Raw genomic sequence first — 21,727 nt, forward strand, 5'->3', positions numbered from 1 at the left:
CTTTTCTTCCCTTTTTCTTGGTTTGTTTTTCATTTTAGGTCTTGCCTTGATTGTGTTTTTGGAAGAGTTATGGGTAATTTTCTCTAGAAACCCTTGCGAGATCCCACTCGCCCTCATGAGCGATTGTGGGGTTTAAAGAGTTTGTTGCATGCGCTTAAATGCAACAGTGATTCCTACGAAAGTGAGTTAGGTTAGTTGTATATTCTTGTAGTTCTTGTTTTTGTAGTTTTTAGAATTCGAATAATTGCTCAATCTTCCCTATTTCGTGCTTAGTTTGCTAGAGACTAGCAAACGCCTAGCTTGGGGGAGTTTGATGAGCGACATTTATGTCGCTCTTAGGTTAGGATTTCATGTTAGTTTATTTTGCTTTTTCATAGTTTTTATAGTTTTTCGTATGATTTTTATAAGTTTCTTTCCATCTTGTGCTTTATAGGTGATTATGGTGAAATATGATGGAAAACAAGTGGTTTTGAGCCAAAACAGGGGATGTGCGACCGAACAGGAGTTCGTGCGCCCGAACAGTGATGAACTGGTGGACTCTTGGAAGATGCAGCTTTGTGCGACCGAACATCCCTTTTTGTTCGATCGCACAAAAGCCCCTTTGTGCGATCGGGCTCTATTAAACGGTCGCACAAATTGGATTTTGAAGACAGAATGTCCCCAAATTTGGTGTTCGACTGCACATGATTTCGTTCGACCGCACAAGAATTTGTGTGCCCACAGAAGATTAGCTGTTCGACCAAATTTGAATTCGAATAAGACATGGGCCAAGAAAAGCTTATTCGACCGAACAAGAATTCTTGTTCGGTCGCACATGACGAAGGAGTTTATCTTCTCTTCGTTTGCTCGCACAGGATTAAAAGTTTGCTCGAATTAGCTTTCTCAGTTCGATCGCACAAAGAGTATGTGCGACCGAACACTGACGCGGGCTGCAGATTTTTGAATTAAAGCTTCTATTTGGGGAAACATATAAATAGATTTTTCATTTTAATTTTAGAACATTAACTTTTACATTTACATTTTAAGAATTCCCAATTACATTTTCAGCATTTTCTAGAGAGAGAAATTCCATTGCTTGAAGCTTCAAGTTGTAATTTCTTCAATTCTTTCAATTCCTTGCAATTTTAATTCAATTCCTTAGTTCTTTGTTCTTGCTATTTTGCTATTGTTCTTTAATTCTTCTTTAATTCTTGAATTCCTCTTTGCTTTGATTTTAGTTTTATTAATTCTCAATTCTCTTTTGATTTGCAATTGAATGCTCAACTTCTTGATTCCTTCCTTCTACTCTTTCAATTAAATGATTGCTTGCCTAGAACTCATGAATTTCCTAATTTCAAGCATGAGTAGTGAGTAGATTTAGGTTAGGGATAGGGGAGAATCTAGGGGCTTAATTAGGGGAAATTGATGGTTGAATGTTGAATGATTGATGTAATTAAATTTGATTTGGTGATTGGATATCCATGACTAATTGAGTAGTAGTTGCAAATACTAATTGATTGGATTTGATTGGAATGTATAGTCTAGGTTTGGCAAGACATTGTGAGCCTTTTTTATGCAAGTGAATAGTGGTTCCTATATGCAAGTTATCTAGTTTAGGATTAGACGAAAGCTCTTCCATTGATTAGATGCTTCAGGTGATCCATCCGAGAGGTGGCGAGCACGTCATTCAATTCTATTCCCCCATGCACTAAGTCGTTACATCATCATGATTGCTTGATTGTTTAGATCGTTTCCCCCGATTTCCCTAGCCTATCCCCGACTCCCTAGAGTTTCCCTATATTGGTTAATTTGTTTTATTGTTAGCTTAGTTTTCCTAGAAATTAATTCAAACCAACTTTTGTCTAAACTAGCTTAACGTCTTGACTCAATGCACACCGTTTCTATAGGACGATCCCGATACTTGCCGCTATAGTCCATATAGCCGGTTAGTTAGGAGTTTATAAATTTTGTTTGGTTAGGTGGTTTTCTTTTCAACGACGGAAAATCGCCCTATCACCTAAAAAGGACCTTAGGCAGCTTGGAAGCAAAGGGGCGTTTGAAAAATTACCTGCAAAAAAGTACGAATGGAGTAGGGAAAAATTTTTATAAGAAGAAAGAATCCCCTCTTCGGTTCAAGACATCAATCGGACTGACGGAAGGTTTGTAATAGTAATTTCAGGCGGGCAAGCTTTGGGAGGACCAACCATGAAGGGACAGAAGGATTATGCTCGAAGGTAGGGGCAAGTGATGCTCTCAGGCAAGTCCCTTACGGATCCTTTGCTAAAGGTAGAGAACTGCGAATCTGACCAAGGAAGGATAGCTACCCCCCATAATCCCTTGGTTATTGAAGTAAAAATTTTCCACTTACGGTTCCGTCGTATATTAGTGAATACTGGAAGCTCGTCTGATATAATGAGCATCAAATGTTTGAGCCTCCTGGCTCATGATCCACAAACAATTGGGAAAATTCACTATTCCATCATCGGTTTCACCGGAAGTATCATTCACCTTGTTGGAGTCATCTCATTACCAATAAGGTTAAGAGGACGAGCTAATGGTAGAAAGAAGAATTAGAATTCTTGATTGTCAAGGATTTAACAACATACAATGTCATTCTTGGACGTCGCACATTGAACAAGACTAAAGCAGTCGTAGTGAACCGTCTAATGCTCTTGAAATAAGTCTGTGACGATGGAAGCATTGGCACCATTCATGGTGATCATCAACAGGCTAGAGACTGTTATCTCACTTCGCTCAACCCAACGACATGGAAAAAAGACCTGGTAGAAACAGGTTAATTGTCTTATAACAGAGTTTACACAAGATTAGGAACCTAATTGAGCTTGAGAATTGAAATTAGTGTGGTTGATGGAGTTTATGCGGAATTGAGTTGCCAGCACTGGAATTTTCCAGCGTTTGATTTTGAGCGCTGGAAATTTTCCAGCGCTTGATTTTGAGCGCTGGAAATTTCCAGCGCTGGTTTCTTTTTCTGCGGAATTACATATTCGTATATCTGTTGCAATTAAACTCGAATTTCTGCTAGGCGTGGTTATAAATAGAGGGTGGATGTGCCCCCGATCTTTATCTGAAATTATTCACTACTTCGCGCCATGTTTATTAATGATGAAATTTTCCTTGAGTTTAAGGATTAGATGCAAGCTTTGGCGCGTGAGAGGTATTGGTTCATGTATCGACCCTGTGTTCTTCGCTTGAGAGCTTCTGAATGTGCGGACCGTGCCTTACGTTTTTATGATCATGTTCCACTTGTGAAGAAAATTGGAAGGCTTATGATTCGGTACAAATTTCGCTTCCGCAAGGTTGGAGCCCTCCTTTTCCGCTGGCGCTTATGGCTACGTATTGTTTTGAGCGGTATGAATTTTAGGAAGAAGTGGATGCGTTTGGAGAGGGCTTGACGACGTTTCGAGAATCGTGCTACATATCTACGGGTGATGGTTTCCCGTGTTGATCCAAATTCTACAGAGTTTGAGCGTACACTCCTCTTGTGGTGATGTAGGTCTAGGAGTAAAAGTGCTCCTTAGCTTGTTAAGGGGTGCCTTTAGAGTCGTTGCATAGATAATAAACTTGTATTGTTAATTAATTTTTATTATTTCGAAGCTTATAAAAACGTATGGAAATTCCTTTGTAGCTTTAAATAAAATTTTGCAGATTATCGGGACCGAATCCGTTATATTTGGATTGCCTACGTATCTGTCCTAAGTAACCTTAGTTCAGAATCAAGTCACGCGTAGTTCTAGCTATGTTGCGCGCAGGGATTGCGTATGATTTGTACCCCTAAGTGTTTTAAGTTTTCCCGTTGGTGTGCAGGAAATCTGCTATTCTAGCGCTCAAAAGCGGGGCGTTGGAATATTGTAGCGCACGGATGTGTGGCGCTGGAATTTTCTAGCGCTTGTTTCAGGAGCGCTGGAATATTCTAGCGCTTGGTGTCTTTTATGTCGCATTTCTCCTGGCGTTATTTTCTGCAAAATGTGCGAGCCTAGCCTATGCAGTCTGAACAGTTTTATTCAATGCCTTGCTGTAATTGGTTTGCTGAAAAATTTCTTTGGTTTTCTTTTATTGGATTCTTTGGAAAGGGTGTGAGTTATTATTGTTTTCTCATTGGATTGATCTCGTTCTTGATCTTGTTCTATGACGTAATATTTTTTTAGCTGATCTAGATTAGTGAGGTTTGCGAATTCTGCCCCATCAATGTCGGATAGCTTTACCGCTCCTCCTGGGAGGATGGTTTTCACGAAATACGGCTCGGTCCAATTTGGTCGAAATTTTCCTCGGGGGTCCGTGGTTGGTGCACGGACTTCTTTGAATACGAAATCACCTTCCTTGATGTTGCGAGGTTTGACCTTTTTCTTGAATTGCCTTGCTATGCGTTTCTGATATACTTGTACGTGGTGTAGAGCTCTTAATCTTCGTGCTTCAAGTAAGGTGAGCTCGTCGTATCTGGCTCGTACCCATTCTGCTTCGGGTAGCTTTATTTTCCAAGACTATGCGAACAGAAGGGATTTCTAATTCTACGGGTTGAACAGATTCCATTCCGTATACTAGGGAGTATGGTGTTACCCCTATAGATGTGCGGATAGAGGTCTGGTATCCCCATAGAGAGGAATGCAACTTGTTAGGCCAATCTTTGTAATTTTCGGCCATTTTTTCAATTATAACTTTGAGGTTTTTGTTGGCCGATTCGACCGCTCCATTCATCTGGGGTCTGTACGGTGATGACTTGTGATGTTTAACTCGGTATTTTTTGAGTAATTCTTGGACCTCGGCCCTGAAGTGGGAACCTTGGGTTCTTATGAGCTCGTGTGGAACTCCGTATCTGCAGAAAATGTTTCTTTCTAGGAACTTTGCGACATGTTTGGCCGTTTATCTGGGAAAATGAGCATGCTTCTACCCATTTGGTGAAGTAATCGATTGCGACTAGGACATATTCATGTCCTCCGACACCTGTTGGTGTGATTTTGCCAATTATGTCAATGCCCCAGGTGGAAAATGGCCAAGGGGATGTGAAAGTGTACAATTCTGAGGGAGGCAAGTGATTCAGATTGCTAAATATTTGGCATTTGGGGCACGTTTTGACGAAATGGTAACAGTCTGTTTCCATAGTGGTCCATTAGTACCCTAAACGCGCTATAATTCTAGCTAGCATTCTCCCGTTCATGTGCAGGCCGCATACGCCGCTATGGTATTCTTTCATCAATCGTTTTGCTCGATCTTGATGGACACATAGCATTTTGATGTTGTTGGGTGTGTATTTGTATAACTCTCCTAAGCATAGATCATACTGTGAAGCCAGCAGTCGTAGAGCGCGTTTGGCTTGTGGCGACGTGTCTAGTGGGAATTCTCTGTTTGTTTTGTAGCGGAGTATGTCCGTGTACCACGGTTCCTCTGCCGCTGGCTCGGGTTCGTTGTCAATGATGCAACAGTAGGCTGGTTCTTCTCTCCTTTCGACTCGGAGGTTCATTCCGTCCACTTCATTCGGGATGTTGAGCATGGAGGATAGCTTGGCTAGTGTATCGTCGAATTGATTGTCGTCTCTTGGTAAGTATGTGAATTCGATTTCCTCGAATTGCTCAGCTATTTGGTCTAGGTGAGCTTGATACATTGAGAGACTCGTGCTTCGCACCTTCAGTTTCCTTGATATTTGATTTATAATTAAGGATGATTCGCCGAAGACTCGGAGGTGTTTGACTCCAAGGCTTGCCGCGGCTTCCATCCCGACTATGCAGGCTTCGTATTCTGCGGCATTGTTGGTGGCCTCAAAGTCCAGTTTGACGGAAATTTGAACATGTACACCTCTGGGCTGACGAGGAGTACTCCGACACCACATTCTTTTTGGTTGGATGTGCAATCGAAGTATAGTGTCCAGTAGTCATCCTTTATCATCAATTCCTCATCAGGGAGGATATATGCTTCTATGGTGGTATTTTTGTTAGTAGAGAGTTCTGCCAGAATGTCGACTACTGGTTTGCCTTTGATGGATTTTTCTGGTACGAATTTCAGAACGAATTCTGAGAGGAGTACTAACCATCGTGACAGACGGCCGCTAAGGGAGGGTTTTTCGAGTATGAATTTTAGCGAATGTAGTTGAGATACGATGTGAACGGTTTGCGTTAGCAAGTAGTGCCTGAGTTTCTTGGATACCCAGACTAGGGCAAGGAAAGTTTTCTCAAGCTTAGTATATCGCGTTCCGTATTGAATAAACATTTTGCTCAAGTAGTAGAGGGCTCGTTCGGAACCTTCTACATTTTGCGAGAGCATTGCTTGCACTTGTGTCAGTGACTGTTAGGTAGAGGTGTAAGGGAATGCCCGGCCTTGGTGGGGATAGAAATGGAGGGTTACTTAGATATTTTTGATTTTATCGAAGGCCTTTTGACACTGTTTGTCCCATTCACCTTTGTCCTTTTTTTTGAGTTTTTTGAAGATGGGTTCGCACGTCATAGTAAGTTTGGAAATGAACCTACAAATGTACTGCAGTTTCCCCAAGAAGCCCCGGATATTTTTTTCGGACTTTGACGGTGGCATTTCAGTTATGGCTTTGATCTTGGATGGATCAATCTCGATGCCCCGTGTGCTAACTACGTATCCGAGCAACTTGCCTGAATTCACTCCGAATGTGCACTTCTGCGGGTTCAGGCGCATGTTGTATTTCAAGATTCTGGTGAAGAATTTCCTTAGGGCCGGTAGGTGACCTTGCTGTTCCTTGGATTTTGTGGGGGGGTCGAAAAAGCATGAGGCTAATGCATGACCTCGTCCCTCGTGGGTGTGACGATTCTTTTATTCAATCAAGTGTAATTGGATTTCCCGTGAGTATACACCCAATTGACTAGAAATATAGGAGTCGCCATTCAGTTTTTAACGACAATGAGAAAAACTGACAAAACCCGGTTATCGTGACATAAAGGGAGTGCAATTATGTTTGACCACGACGGCCGTAGGTTCCCTTGTGATCCCTGGTGTGGGGATCTCTCAACATACACCCGCAAGGTAGAGATTGAGGGTTCGGGGGACTGTAACTACCGAGAGGAGTACTTCGCTCGTCGATAACTTCAGAGGCAGCATATCCTTACTAGCTCAGCATAAATAATTGTAGGGACATGCGTTAACTATTAAACTAATCTGAGTTGATTTTAGCAATATGCAACATATAATACTAGATCGATCGTGATTATCTGATTTAAATAGTATTAAGGGACCTAGCATGATAATCCAATTTCCCAAAATATTATATTTGTTAGGCGTGGTAGAACAATCAGATTTAGTTAGTTTAACAGTTCATAAAAAGGGCGAGGAAAGCAATTAAATCATCGAAAAGGGACACATTACGACGCACCCTTGAGAGGTGCGTCACAGTTCTCAGAAAACTAACCACTTTGACTTTGCTATTTCTCCTTTTTATTTAACGAATCTCAAATTATGGGACAGGATACGTTCTGTTCGATTTATGGATCGATTGCGACAGAACGCGTGAACGATTTCGCAGCGTGAGGCTTAGGCTAAGGGTTGGAGTCAATACTCAGAATATAATTGTGTTGTGTGTCTTCACGTCGAATTTGGGGCTGTATTTATAGGGAAGAGTTCGTGGAAAGATAGAATTGCAGAGTTCTAATCCACAAAGAATTAGGAAAAAATACGTACCCAGGTATTTTCAGCGCCCAGGCCTGGGCGCCGAAGGTTTCGGCGCTCAAAGCCAGGCGTTGAAAATAGGGTCTAGGCTGTTTTCTTAGTCAGATTCGGATTCCTGAAATCCGTAGCGTTTGAGACTTAATCGAGTCTTTTAGTGCGTATCAATTTCATGAAGGAATGCGTCTGGGCCCGTTACGAACTCTAGGCTCGTTAGGATTTTAATTAATACGTAACTCTTATTTGCGAATCATATTAGGAATAGGATTCTCGCAGTTTTCTATCTCATTTAGGATTTATGTTGGAGTGCAACACCTAATTCTGACAGGTTTCTATCTATTATGACTTGCCACTTTTAGAAGCTACCCTTTACGGCAGTTACTATTTTTAGCAGGTTTCTATAAATAGCAGGTTTCAGGTGAAATGAAAAGGGGAATTGAGATTCGTTTATTTTATAGGAGATGCGTTGTCAAGTGGAGATTTATGTTCTCATCATCGAACCTTTCCCTTTCGGGAATGGGGACAAAAGTAGGTGTCTACAGTTAGCCCCCACTTTACTGAGTCTCGGGATGAGACGATGGTCAAAGTATTAGACGGAGTGCGTCACACAAGCCATGGTGTATGTGACCTGTTTTGCGAGGGTCTCACGAGCCCCCGAGTGATAACATTTGACTTAAGGGTCATCACTTAAAATGTCGACACATCCCTCACGTGTCATTGGGATTTGTCAAATGATAGTATAGAAACTTCCTCACTTTGTCATTGGAAGGATCTAAAGGTGCGTAGAAACTCCCTCACTTTGTCATTGGGAGTAGCTACAGTGTTTTTCGAAATCAAAGCTATAAAGTGTAATTGGGCCTGGCCAAGCCCAATCACGAGGTAAAAATGTTTTTAAAGATTCTCATTTTCAGGGTTAGCTAAACGAGAAAACCCCCTTGTTTTTATGGGACGTAAAACGAAGGAAAATCCAGCACATCGCTCTTTTTTTGGAAAAACGGAAAACCAATCCTTTAATTTTTGGAAAAAGAGAAAACCAGAAAAAGTTATCGCTGCAGCGACTAAGGAACTACGCGGTTAGTGGCGCAGACCCCGCCGGCTAAAGATGGCGACCCTGTCCGCTAAGGGTGGACACCCGTCCGATAGAAGTGGACGAATCTATTTTTGAAATTTGAAAATAAGGACCTACGCGGTTTGTGACGTAGACTCCGCCGGCTAAAGATGGCGAACCTGTCCGCTAAGGGTGGACACCCCGTCCGATAGAAGTGGACGAATCTATTTTGTAATTTGTTTTGTGTTTTTTTTTTTTTTGAAAATAAGGACCTACGTGGTTTGCGCCGTAGACCCCGCCGAATGAAGATGGCGAGCCTGTTTCATTTTGTTTTTGAAGACTTCATTTTTTGGAAAACTGAGGACCTGCGCGGCTAGTGACGCAGACCCCACCCGCTGAAGGTGGGTGAGCCCTGTCCGCTAAGGGTGGACGCCCCGCTCGCTGGAGGTGAGCGAACCTGAATTCGTCTTTTCGATTTGGGATTCGCGTGCCGCGGTCTTGCCAACTGAAGATGGGCAAGTTCCTTTTTCTTTGATTCTTTGTGATTTTGTTTGAGAATTTCTTTTTATTCATTCTCGCAAGAGCGAATTTTTTCGAGGGATGCTCGAATTTAGTTGTAACCTGAACGTGGGCTGACAACGTGTTCAGACGGACCTTTGTCTTGTGGTCATGATCTTTCATGGTTTTGAGCTAGTCTTTGCGGCTCAATTTTGCCACTACTTGGGTCCTTGATTAGGGGACTATGTATGAGTATCAACGGTGACCTTTGTCTTGAGGTCGTAATCCGGTTTTATATTTTGAGATTATCCAAACACGGGACTTCGTACAACGTAGTCTGGGAATATTGTTTTTAACTTTGTATACTCTATATTTTCTTTCGAGCCCCCAAGCACTCGTGCTTGACGGTCATTTCTTATCAAAGAGGTTCCTTGGGGATACGCATTCTGTAATGTCCTTGATCGTGTTTGGGATTGTGCTCGTAAGTGCGAGCGATCTTCGTAGTGGTGTGCTACTCTTAACAAAGCCGCGAGGTGCGACTTTCAGTAAAGAAATCGGCAACTTTCAAGTCAAATGAATATGGCAGAGCCCTATAGAAGTCAGAGAGGGTCTGGGATCATTTTCGGCGCCCATGCCTGGGCGTTAAAGATTTCGGCGCCCAACGCTGGGCGCTGAAAATAATTCCTGGCGAGCTTTCTTGATGACACAGTTGGCCTCTTGTTCGTTCGTTCGTTTTCTTTTTTTCTTTTTTTGAACGCGTTCGTAAATGTTCGATACTTAGAAAAGATGATATGTATGTGCGAACGAGCGTTCATAGAATGGCCGTTGTGTGCGGTCCATTAATCAGTTTGTTTGAATCATATTTTTTTTGAGCAATGACTGATTTTGAATAGTTTGCTTAGAAGCTTGATAGGGTTCAGGCCCATTCATGAAGTGGGCTCAAACATCGTGCCCTTTCGTTTGTTCAAACATTTGCTTCGAGATTTTTTATTTTGCTATGGTTGTTTCGTAGCTTGGAGCCCCCAAGTATGCATGTTGGGATGCTTCCTTTTGGCGTACGATTTTCGTAGGTTCTTTCGAGAAAGATGCCTTGGGGTTTCGCTCGTGTAGGTGCGAGCTATCCCTTCCGTGGTAGGTAATGTTTTGCTACCTTTAATCCTTAATGTAGAAGTCGCGTGGCTTGCATTTGGGCGATAAGTAGTCTTTGCCTCTTACTCTTGGTCGTGCTTGCATTAGTGCAATGTGCCTTACTATTTTAGACTTGTATTGTGGGATGGTTGAACTTATGGTGTGACGTAGGCTTGTGTGGCCTAACGGCGTGTCTTAGACCATTCCTCCAGGTGTTGGGATATCATTATTATTTTTTGCATTGGAGTACTTCACCACGCCTCGTTCAGGTGTTTGAACAAGTGTAGCACCTTCTGCGTGGGTTTGCACGGCTTATTACTTCGTTCGATGCAAGGATTCATAGGTGTTTCTTTCTTATTTTTATATGTGGGCAAAACTTGGCTAGCAAAAGGATTCAGCGCCCAGGCTGGGGCGTTAAAGATATCGGCGCCCAGCTCTGGGCGTTGGAAATGATTTCTGAGTATATTTTGACAGTTCTTATCCTTAATTTTTTTCTTTCGCTTTCGCTTTGGAACGAGGTAGACTGTGTAACGGGCGCTTGTAGGGCGAGCGTTATGTGCAGTAGTTTGATCGGAGTGTTGGTGACTCGCGATTTTCAGTTACCCTTGTTAGTGGGGTGACTTTATGTATTCTAAGTAGTGTTTAGAATTTGGGAGGGGTTGTAGCCATTCTAAGGTTCGTTTTACACGATTAAAGCTTAGGATTGAGCCCCTATGACATATGTATAGCATTAGCGTCGAGAATTTGCGATGAAATCGTCATTTCGAGCATTTTTAGAGTGTCTTTCTCAAGCCTCCAACTGTAGCTACGGGATTGGCTTGGTGCTATAATGCTTTGCATACGTTTTTATGCATTCATGGTGACATGGATCATGAATAGTTTGAACCAGACTCGTAAAGTGCGAGGTACGTTCGGGTAGTAATTTGCTACTTTTCTTGTGAATGTCGTATTGTGCGACATTGCCATGGTCAAGGTAGTCACATGTTGAAGTGTGCCTTGACCAAAAGCTAGATGCCTTTCTTTACCCATAATCATATTTAAAAATCTTTTTGACTCACTTGCAACGTTGAGATAAACGCCTACTTGGCTTAAACCAACGACACTCTATTATGTTCGAAAAAGTCTTTGAAAATTATTTGAAATCCGAGTCCTACTGTGTACAATCCGAGGTGTCCTAAGTAAGTTGACTTATAGAAGGGTTCGTACAGGATTATATGAGTGAATCAAAATACTGTTACGACTTTTAGAATGTTGTCTAAGGATTTGTTGGAAGCCGGGGTGCAGGCGTCAAGATATACTTGTGCCCGTTTGGCGTATGCTTTAGGCTTTTAGGGCCATCTTTTCCAGAATTTGTGGGAATATAAACCGTTTTCAAATCGACTTAGATTTACTTGATGTATGTCTGCATAAAAGGTCCAAGGTATACTTAGTTCTTTCCCTAGCTCTTTCATTTCAATTTTTAGCCCCCAGTTGCTATTATGTCTTCCCATTAATGATGCTTTTAGATTTCCATTTTAGATGCCCGTGTCATATGTCTGAGTAGGGTGATCCTTGGTTAAGTGCCAAGTCCTACTCACAATGTCTGATTTTTTTTCAAAGGGAATTCGCAAGCATTTGAATTACCATGAACGGGTGCCCTGAGTTTGAAGGAATGATGGGGCGACGCCGTAGAACAATCCTCTTTATTGCAAGCTTACTGCCTTTACTACTTGTTGGCGATTATGACTGTGTCTAGTGGTGAAACAAGGTCTTTAAGTGAGTTAGTACGCTTTAGGGAGGGTCAAGTCGAGTACTTTAGAGGTCATGGACGCTTGCGCTAGCCCCCATTCAATTGAGGCAAAGCGATCGTTTTGAGTCTTGGCTAAGTGCCTAGGAGTGTGAGTGCTCCTTCTGGCAAGGGTACGTGCCCTTATTATGTGTGCTCATTTTGGCATCTTGGATTCTTCTTCGTGCTTTTAATTTTTCTTTCGACTTGGATTGCAAGTAATTAAATTTCCATAAGGGACTTCTATTTTTATTCTTGTTTTTCTATAGGCTTTAATATTGGTTGGACCGAATCATGGATTGCCTACGTATCCGCTTTAAATAGATTTAATTTGGAATCAGGTCTTGCGTAGTTCTTAGCCTAGAAAATGGTTTCTTAGGATGCCGATTTTAAACAAGTACGTTCTGAGGTGGAAACATATTATTTGAAACGGTGTGAAAGGTGGGTTGAATGAGATAGGATAATTTTTACAGGTATTGGTCAAGCATGAGGATTATATTTGCTAGGGCTCACAATTTGCAGCTTCGTGCTAGTGTCACGAGTTTACATCAACCAAGGCCAATGAGTAGCATGGGGACGGCTCACGGGGAATATCAACAGGATGTATCCAAACAATTTATATGGTCATTATGCTAATGGTGGTGTAAGAGCAGGTTTGGGAAATAATGGGTATGACGCACGTGTCAATGACCGTGCGTGGTTTGCAGTTGATAACAAGTTCAAAAACAAGAGTTGAGGTAATGGTTTCTTGGGTTATGGCGATGAGAACATGGATGGGTTAAATGAGCTGAACAGGGACCCCAGAGCGAAGGCGTCTAAGAACATAAGGACTGGAAAGGGTAGACATCGTAGAACTTTATGTAGCTTTTGTGGCATGATTTGGATTGGGACCTCCTTCGTTCATTTTGGTAAATTCCGCACTTTGGGAGGTACGGGCTAAGTATTTCATGGCTCGCTCTTTTCGCTCCTTTTCTCTTTCTATTTTCTCTTTTCGCTTGGGATTTCTCCTCAATATAAATCCTTCAAAATTTTGTATATTTGGGCTAAAAGGTAGATGGTTGTGGTCTTTGAGTCGCGAGGCGAGACTGAGTGAGCCTCGTTTGATAGGCCTATAGTGGACCTTTAATTTTAGTAGGCCTAGGGTGGACCTTTAATTTTAGTAGGCCTAGGGTGGACCTTTAAATTGGCTTACTTTGCAAGCGTATTTAGTCGTTTCTTAAAATGTGCAAATAGCGTAGATTCAAAATGTGGTTTTTACCTTATTGAAATTTAACGAAAGAATTACATCGAAAATAATTTTTTGCTTCTTTTCGGATTCCAGTTTCTGGGATTTAATTGGAAGTTGTGATTTAGACTCGAACTTTCATTAATTTTTCTAATTATAACCCGTGTATGAATACAAGGAGGTGGCCTAGACTCAAAATAATGACGTGGCGTAAGCCTATAATACTTGACCAAGCGACTCTCAGACTTAGGCTAATTGGACCATAACTTGCGTTGGTTGACACTCTAGATTTTAACCCTTGGGTGTTCATTTGTCATGCGCCATTTTGCTTAATGTTGGCAAGGTAGTTAATTGGGGAGATCGAATTTTTATTTTTGCAAGACTAGAATCATTAGTGCGGCTTCTCTCTTAGTGTGTATTGCTTTACCCCAATGGTAGTCTTATGGCATGCCGATTTGGGTATTTTCATGGTTTGTCAGGTTGCATTCATGGAAAATCTTTTAGTCCACACTTAGGAATACTTCAAGGAGTGAGTGACTCGAGAGGACTATGATAGTCGTGACCCAATGTGATCATAAGCCTTGAGGCCATTAATTTTATGTTTTGCCAGTGGTATTGACGCCTTAGGTTCACTTTGGGGGTTGTGCGACTATGGAGGAATGATTTTCAGAATATGACTGTTTCCATTTTGCAAATACTTGAATTAAATAATACGTTCTTTTTATTGGTGAGAGAGAGTATTGAGGCCGTGGATTCTTAGCAAGGGATGACAATTACATATGGGTGCTCATTGATTTAAATGTTAGGAAGGGAGACTCAATATGGTTTAACCTTTTAACTTGCAGAACGACACCTAAGCATTAGGACCGATTCTATGGATAAGACAACTAAGACTTAGGATTTGGATTGTATTTTGGCATAGCCTAGTCTAGACTCGAATTTATTTGAACATTTATTTTTTTTCTTGAAGACTTTATTCGAACATTATTTTTTTGAATATTTTGCCCATGTGACATTCAAGGTCGTTTAATTAGCATGTTCGGTTTTGATGCCGAGCATTGTCGTCGTAGGAGGCCTAACAACGACACAAAGAGTTATTTTTTTTTATATGAGTCGCTTTTGGAATCGAGTGCTTTTTCATACGCCCTCGTAGCAATTTTTTTTTCACAATTTTTTTTTTTTTTACTGCTACGTATACTTCATGCGCGGGCACCGAGGCTGTTGTGCCTGACCAAAAGGCCAGGCAGCAATTTCAGCGCCCAGCATAGGGCGTGAGAAATAATGGCGCCCAGCCAGGGGCGTTGAAAATGCGTCCCTGGCTGGTTCGCGTTTTCTGTTTGCGTATACTTTTGTTTTTGCGACTTTAATTTTGTGTGCTTGCCTTATAACGTCCTTTACGCGTTGTGCATCGTTTGTGGGATTCGTTACGGGCCATCCCGAGCGTCGCTTATTTTTGCGGCGATCGTTCGGGTTTGCGGAACACGTATTTTGGTATAACTCTTTGGCCAATTGGTTTATGAATGTTTGGGCAATTTTTAAGGTCGTTGGTTTTCTAGCATTATTTGTCTTAGCATTACTCGTACGCACAATCATAACATAGTCACATAGTTCGCTACACATAACTACATTACAAACATGGATTTGAAAATTAAATATGTCACGTAGTTTATGATAGGCTTCTATGTGTAGTTATTTGCGCCTGGCTTGGTACCGCTTCTATCGTAGATCCAACACATGCCCCGGTCGAGGTAGTGTCTTCAACAGACGAATTTCGCTCAAGAGGCCAACCCGCAAGTGCAAGCCAAGGGGGCATGCAGGCGAGAGGGACCTAATGAGCGAGCGATTGGGTTCGGGATAGGTGTACTACCTGCACAAGTACCGAGTGGGCAACATGCGCGGCGTATGCACCCCCCTATTGGCGAAAAAAGGTATCTTTAGTACTAACTCCCGAGGGAGCCGAGATTCGTTATGCGGTTCTGCCCGTTCACATTAATATGCTGATTTTCAGGTCGTCCCAACTTGATGGGGAAATAAACGCGGGGTAGGATCGTTTCACCCTTCGGCTATTTTGATTACCTACAAGCACGAGTATTTCCTTCACTATCCCTAGTGGAGTCGCCACTGTGAGGGGGTCGAAAAAGCACGAGGCTAATGCATGACCTCGTCCCTCGTGGGTGTGACGATTCTTTTATTCAATCAAGTGTAATTGGATTTCCTGTGAGTATACACCCAATTGACTAGAAATATAGGAGTCGCCTTTCAGTTTTTAACGACACTGAGAAAAACTGACAAAACCCGGTTATCGTGACATAAAGGGAGTGCAATTATGTTTGACCACGACGGTCGTAGGTTCCCTTGTGATCCCTGGTGTGGGGATCTCTTAACATACACCCGCAAGGTAGAGATTGAGAGTTCGGGGGACTGTAACTACCGAGAGGAGTACTTCGATCGTCGATAACTCCAGAGGCAGGATATCCTTACTAGCTCAGCATAAATAATTGAAGGGACATGCGTTAACTATTAAACTAATCTGAGTTGATTTTAGCAATATGCAACATATAATACTACTCCCTCCGTCCCGGAATACTCGACCCGGTTTGACCGGCACAGAGTTTAAGGGACTTGAATTGACTTATTTAATTTAATAGGTAGTAGTTGATAGTGGGGTATTATTTTAATGTAGTTAGTGAGAAATGTGTAAAGGGGTGGGGTTGGGGAGAGTAGGGGTTGAATTTTTAATTATTTTTTGTATGGAGTTGGGGTAGGTGGGTTAATAGGGGTGGAGTGAGAAATAATATAGTATTGTTAGAATATTTCCATTTTTAGAAACAGGTCAAGTATTAAGGGACGGCCCGATAAGGAAAACAGGTCAAGTATTCCGGGACGGAGGGAGTAGATCGATCGTGATTATCTGATTTAAATAGTATTAAGGGACCTAGCATGATAATCCAATTTCCCAAAATATTATATTTGTTAGGCGTGGTAGAACAATCAGATTTAGTTAGTTTAACAGTTCATAAAAAGGGCGAGGAAAGCAATTAAATCATCGAAAAGGGACACATTACGACGCACCCTTGAGAGGTGCGTCACAGTTCTCAGAAAACTAACCACTTTGACTTTGCTATTTCTCCTTTTTATTTAAAGAATCTCAAATTATGGGACAGGATACGTTCTGTTCGATTTATGGATCGATTGCGACAGAACGCGTGAACGATTTCGCAGCGTGAGGCTTAGGCTAAGGGTTGGAGTCAATACTCAGAATATAATTGTGTTGTGTGTCGTCACGTCGAATTTGGGGCTGTATTTATAGGGAAGAGTTCGTGGAAAGATAGAATTGCAGAGTTCTAATCCACAAAGAATTAGGAAAAAATACGTACCCACGTATTTTCAGCGCCCAGGCCTGGGCGCCGAAGATTTCGGCGCCCAGAGCCAGGCGTTGAAAATAGGGTCTGGGCTGTTTTCTTAGTCAGATTCGGATTCCTGAAATCCGTAGCGTTTGAGACTTAATCGAGTCTTTTAGTGCGTATCAATTTCATGACGGAATGCGTCTGGGCCCGTTACGAACTCTAGGCTCGTTAGGATTTTAATTAATACGTAACTCTTACTTCCGAATCAGATTAGGAATAGGATTCTCGCAGTTTTCTATCTCATTTAGGATTTATGTTGGAGTGCAACACCTAATTCTGACAGGTTTCTATCTTTTATGACTAGCCACTTTTTGAAGCTACCCTTTACGGCAGTTACTATTTTTAGCAGGTTTCTATAAATAGCAGGTTTTGGGTGAAATGAAAAGGGGAATTGAGATTCGTTTATTTTATAGGAGATGCGTTGTCAAGTGGAGATTTATGTTCTCATCATCGAACCTTTCCCTTTCGGGAATGGGGACAAAAGTAGGTGTCTACAGATTTGAATATCATGTCGTCTACGTAGACTTCTATTTCTTTATGCATCATGTCGTGGAGTAATGTGGTGGTCGTCCGTTGATAGGTGGCCCCTGCGTTTTTCAGTTCAAATGGCATAACAGTGCAGTATGTGCCCCAAGGGGTGATCAAGGTGGTTTTTTCCATGTCCTTTACGACCATGAGGATTTGATTGTAGCCATCGTACCCGTCCATAAAGGAGAGAAGCGCATGTTCTGTAGTATTAGCTACTAGTATATCGATGTGTGGTTGGGAAGTCGTCTTTAGGACTGGCCTTGTTAAGATCGCGGAAGTCTACACACATTCGCACTCGTCTGTCTTTTTTGGACACTGGGACTACATTAGCCACCCACTCTAGATAGTTGGATAATTTTATGAATCATGCGTCTAGCTGTTTTGTGACTTCTTCCTTGATTTTTAGAGCTATTTCGGGTTTGAGCTTCTGTAGTTTTTGTTTTACTGGTGTCATTTTAGGATCCAGGGGTATTTTGTGTTCGGCGATTTCTCGATCTATTTTGGGCATATCTTTGTAGGACCATGCAAAGACGCCTGTGAATTCTTTAAGGGTGGAGATCAGGTCGGCCTTTTCAGCGGGAGTTAAAGTTAAACCAATTTTTATTTTTTTAGGATCTTCCTCAGTTCCAAGGTTTACTGATTCAGTGTCCTCGATTATGGGAGTTTCATATTCTTGCTCATTTGCGTCGCTGATTAATTCATTACATTCGTTTTCAGTTTCGTTATGAAGGAAATAATGCCCTTGGTCCAAGTATGCATTCTATGTTAAGTCTAATAAATGCGGTTCAGTATTAATTAACAAGTTAATAATTCAGTGAGATCAAGTGAGCTGAATGCCTAGCTAGAGGCCGCTTCAGTTCAAGTGGAATTAATGATATTAATCCACAGCTTACTCTTGACTGAACCCGTAGGGTCACACAAATAGTACGTAAACGGATCAAGTATTTAATGGCATTAAATACTCCATCTATGGATATTCGGAATCGACGGATCTTGGTTTCAGTGGGAGCTGAGATCGTCACAGGCAAGAAATGAATACTCCGGAAACGATGATATTGCCGGAAACGGAAATATGGATCGTATCGGAAATATGAATATTATCCAAGTCGTAGATGTTGCCGGAAACGGAAACATGGTACGTATCGGAAAATATTATCGGAAATGGAAATATTGCCAGAATCGGAAATATTGCCGGAAACGGAAATATTGTCAGAATCGGAAATATTATCGGAATCGGAAAATAATTCCGGAAACGGAAATATTAAATATTTGTTTGTTCGAAACGGAAATTGATTCCGGAATTGGAAATATTAAATATTGTTCGTATCGGAAATGAATTCCGGAATCGGGACTTTAATCGGAAGCGTATCGTACGAATTAGCATCGGACGAGGCCCGCTAGACGAAGGCCCAGCACGAAGCCAGGCCGTCGCCCAGCGAGCCAACGCGCACCAGCGCACGCCAAGCCTCGACCAGGCCCAGCGCAAGGCCAGGCCCAGCCAAGGCCTTGGGCGCGCGCGCGGGAGCACAGCAGTGGGCCGAGCGCTGTGCGCCTAGCGTGGGCCGCAAGGCTTGCGCGGGTGTACGGTGCTCGTGCATTGCTTGTGCGGGAATCCTGAAGCAATCGGGATTCAAAGTGTGATTAAATCCTAAAACTATTAGATAATGATTATTTAATTAGAGTCCTAGTAGGGTTATAATTAAATAAATTAGTATCCTAATAGGATTCCAAAACCCTTTCCATAACTCTATAAATAGGTGCCTAGGGTCACATATTTAATAGATTATTCAAGTATTCAAAGTGAGTTTTTGAGAGAAAATTCAGACACATTTCTTGACTATAAGTGCCGAAAATCTTTAGTACCTTAAGGGCGATTCTAGTTGGTCAATCTTAAGGCGGATCCGGACGTGCTGTGGACTATCTACGGAGGGACGACACTTGGAGTCCTAAAGACTTGTTCTTGTTCGGTTCGGGCGCAGCTAGGGAAGGCACGCAACAAAGAGTATGCATCTAAACTATGCTATATGATTATGTGTAAATAATATGTATTCCTAGCTAAATGGTTTTTCCGCATGATTTATGAATTGTCATATGTATCATAACCTAACAGTGGTATCACGAGCCTCTTATTATTTTCATAATCTAAATTGCATGAACATGGTTAAATATTACAAATTTGCAAGAATTAAAAGGGGTGATTAATTTTCGTAATTGTTAATTAATTGCAAATTGCGTTTATTTAATTATACGTACGCAGTTTTTCGGCAGTTTCTTCGTTACTCATCCAAATCGAGTGATTTTTGTGTCAATTCCGCATGTAAAAGGCATTCTAAAATTTTGACAAAAACAGTATTTTTCTGCCGAACCCAGAATTCTCAAATTCGAAGCCTAACTATGACTTTTCGAAGGTTTTAGTTTTTCGAATGCAAAATTTCGTAAATTTAAGATGTTAAATTAAATATTTGCTATTCTTGTTGATAAATCTTGAATTTTTGATTGACCTACTGTATATGTTTAACAAGTTTGAATGCCTAGCCTTGTTAATTATGCAATCTAATTTGTAATTATGATTAATTTGTTGAAAATTAGAATAATTTAGAATTAACTTGATTTTCATAATTAATTATAATTTAATTAGAAACCTATGATTAAAAACCACCATAAAAAATTGTAAATTTATGATAAATTTTAAATTTTTATGACCTAGGCTTGAATCCATGATAATCGGAAATCAATTGAATAATAAATTTTCGATTTTTCGCCCTAAAATTATGAAATTAATATTATTTATTAATTTGTCATTAATTTTAAATATAAATTTTAAATTTTTATGCGATTCGTTCATATAACTTGCACGCACAAAGCAATGGACGCTTTGTGTTACCCTTAAGGGGTGTTGTATAGTGCGGGCATGCGACGACGAGCAAGGGAGCTCGTCGCCCGTGCGGCACGAATGCAATGAGCAAGGGCATGGTGCACGAGCACAAGGCAGCAGCCCTGCCTTGTGTCGTGGGCCACGAGCTATGGATGAATGGGCATGGGCGAAGGCAAGGCATGGCAGTCGCGTGTGGGCAGCAAGCGAGCTGCGCCACAACGCGCACTGCCTCGCGCAAGCGCGCGCAGCCTCGCGCGCAGCGAGCACGAGCTCGCGTGCCACGAGCGCTGCGCCCAGCGTTGGTCGCGCGCAATTGCTCGCGCACAGCGAGCGATGGCTCGCGTGCATCAAGCGCTGGAGCGCGCGCAGCAAGCGCTGGCGAGCGCGCACGGCGAGCGATAGCTCGCGTGCTTCGAGCGCTGGCGCGCGCGCAGCGAGCACCACTTGTGCGATGGCTTGCGATGGGAAGATGCAGCAGCTATGCGACGAGCGCATGGGCTGCGCGCACATGGCCATCTATGGCTGTGTGCGTGTGGCCCATGGGCGTGCGATGCGTAGGGTGTTTGCGTTGCGATTAGATCGTTTTGAATGTTTAATTTGAAATTTTCAGTTTACGTAATTTTAATTAATTTTAAAATTAATAATTTAAATTATTTTCTTGGATTTTAATTTTGAATATTGTAATTATAATAAATTTTATTTATTCTAATTATTTTACTAAAATTAAAATCATGAATTAATTTAAATACGACTGAAATTAAATTAAATTTTTGGATTCAATTATAAATTCATATGAGCTTTAAATTTTAATTAAATTTGTATGTTTCCGGTTAGACTAGAAATACATTTTTATGTTTAAAATTAGTAAAGCATATAAATTTATTGGTTTAAGTGGGAGCCCTTTTAGTCATAAACTCTTGATTAGGTCTACAAATCCTTAAGGTTAAAACAACTTGATTAGAATTAATAAGGACTGAATAATTAGTAGATTATTGGTGCCCTTGATTAATTGCTGCAAATGTTTACGTGATGCATAATGTGTTTTACTAACCAGCTATGTGGGCCATTCATGATAATGAATGGGTGAATGGTATATATTGTATATGTACTGTTTTGCAGGTTATGAAGTGACTAGTATGGCCCAAATAGGATAGAAAATATGGTCTGCGCACCATTAATTTGAATGTAATTGGTCTAAAGTACCAAAGTTATTTTTCAATTCAAATATGGTCTGCGTACCATCAAATAGTTGTAATTAGTTTTAATTATAGCTTATCCTATTTGAAGAAAATGGTGCCTCCCACGGAGATTTTCAAGACGGACTTTGAAGTCAAAGCTTCAAGATGAAGTCGGGCCATACTAGATCACATTCATCTTATGCATGCTTTAAGTTATTTATTGCTTTAAATATGTCTTAGTTATGCATAAGATTGTGGCTTGATTATGTTGCATGATTAAGGATTTTAGTTCACTTAAAATCTAACCAACATAGTAAGAGCCTTAAGTTCCAAACTTAAAAATTGAGTTAAAAGGTGCCATGCCAAAATATACACTTGCTTGGATATCCTTTACATCAATCTAGTAATAGTTTTCGCTCAGCGAGGTGTTACTTATTGGTCCTAAAGGGGCAAGGTACACA

The 21,727-nt window shown here is 41.3% G+C and overlaps 1 protein-coding gene across 1 annotated transcript; it reads right to left on the bottom strand.

Annotated features, from left to right (window-relative positions):
* Positions 1-5,104: 5,104 nt before the first annotated feature.
* On the bottom strand, positions 5,105-5,596 carry LOC130469729 (uncharacterized). The gene has a single exon (XM_056839180.1). It carries the CDS (start codon positions 5,594-5,596, stop codon positions 5,105-5,107), a length of 492 nt encoding a protein of 163 aa, XP_056695158.1.
* Between the last annotated feature and the right edge of the window lie 16,131 nt (positions 5,597-21,727).

Source organism: Spinacia oleracea, chromosome 3, assembly GCF_020520425.1.
Source record: "Spinacia oleracea cultivar Varoflay chromosome 3, BTI_SOV_V1, whole genome shotgun sequence".
In the NCBI taxonomy this organism is placed as follows: Eukaryota; Viridiplantae; Streptophyta; class Magnoliopsida; order Caryophyllales; family Amaranthaceae; genus Spinacia; species Spinacia oleracea.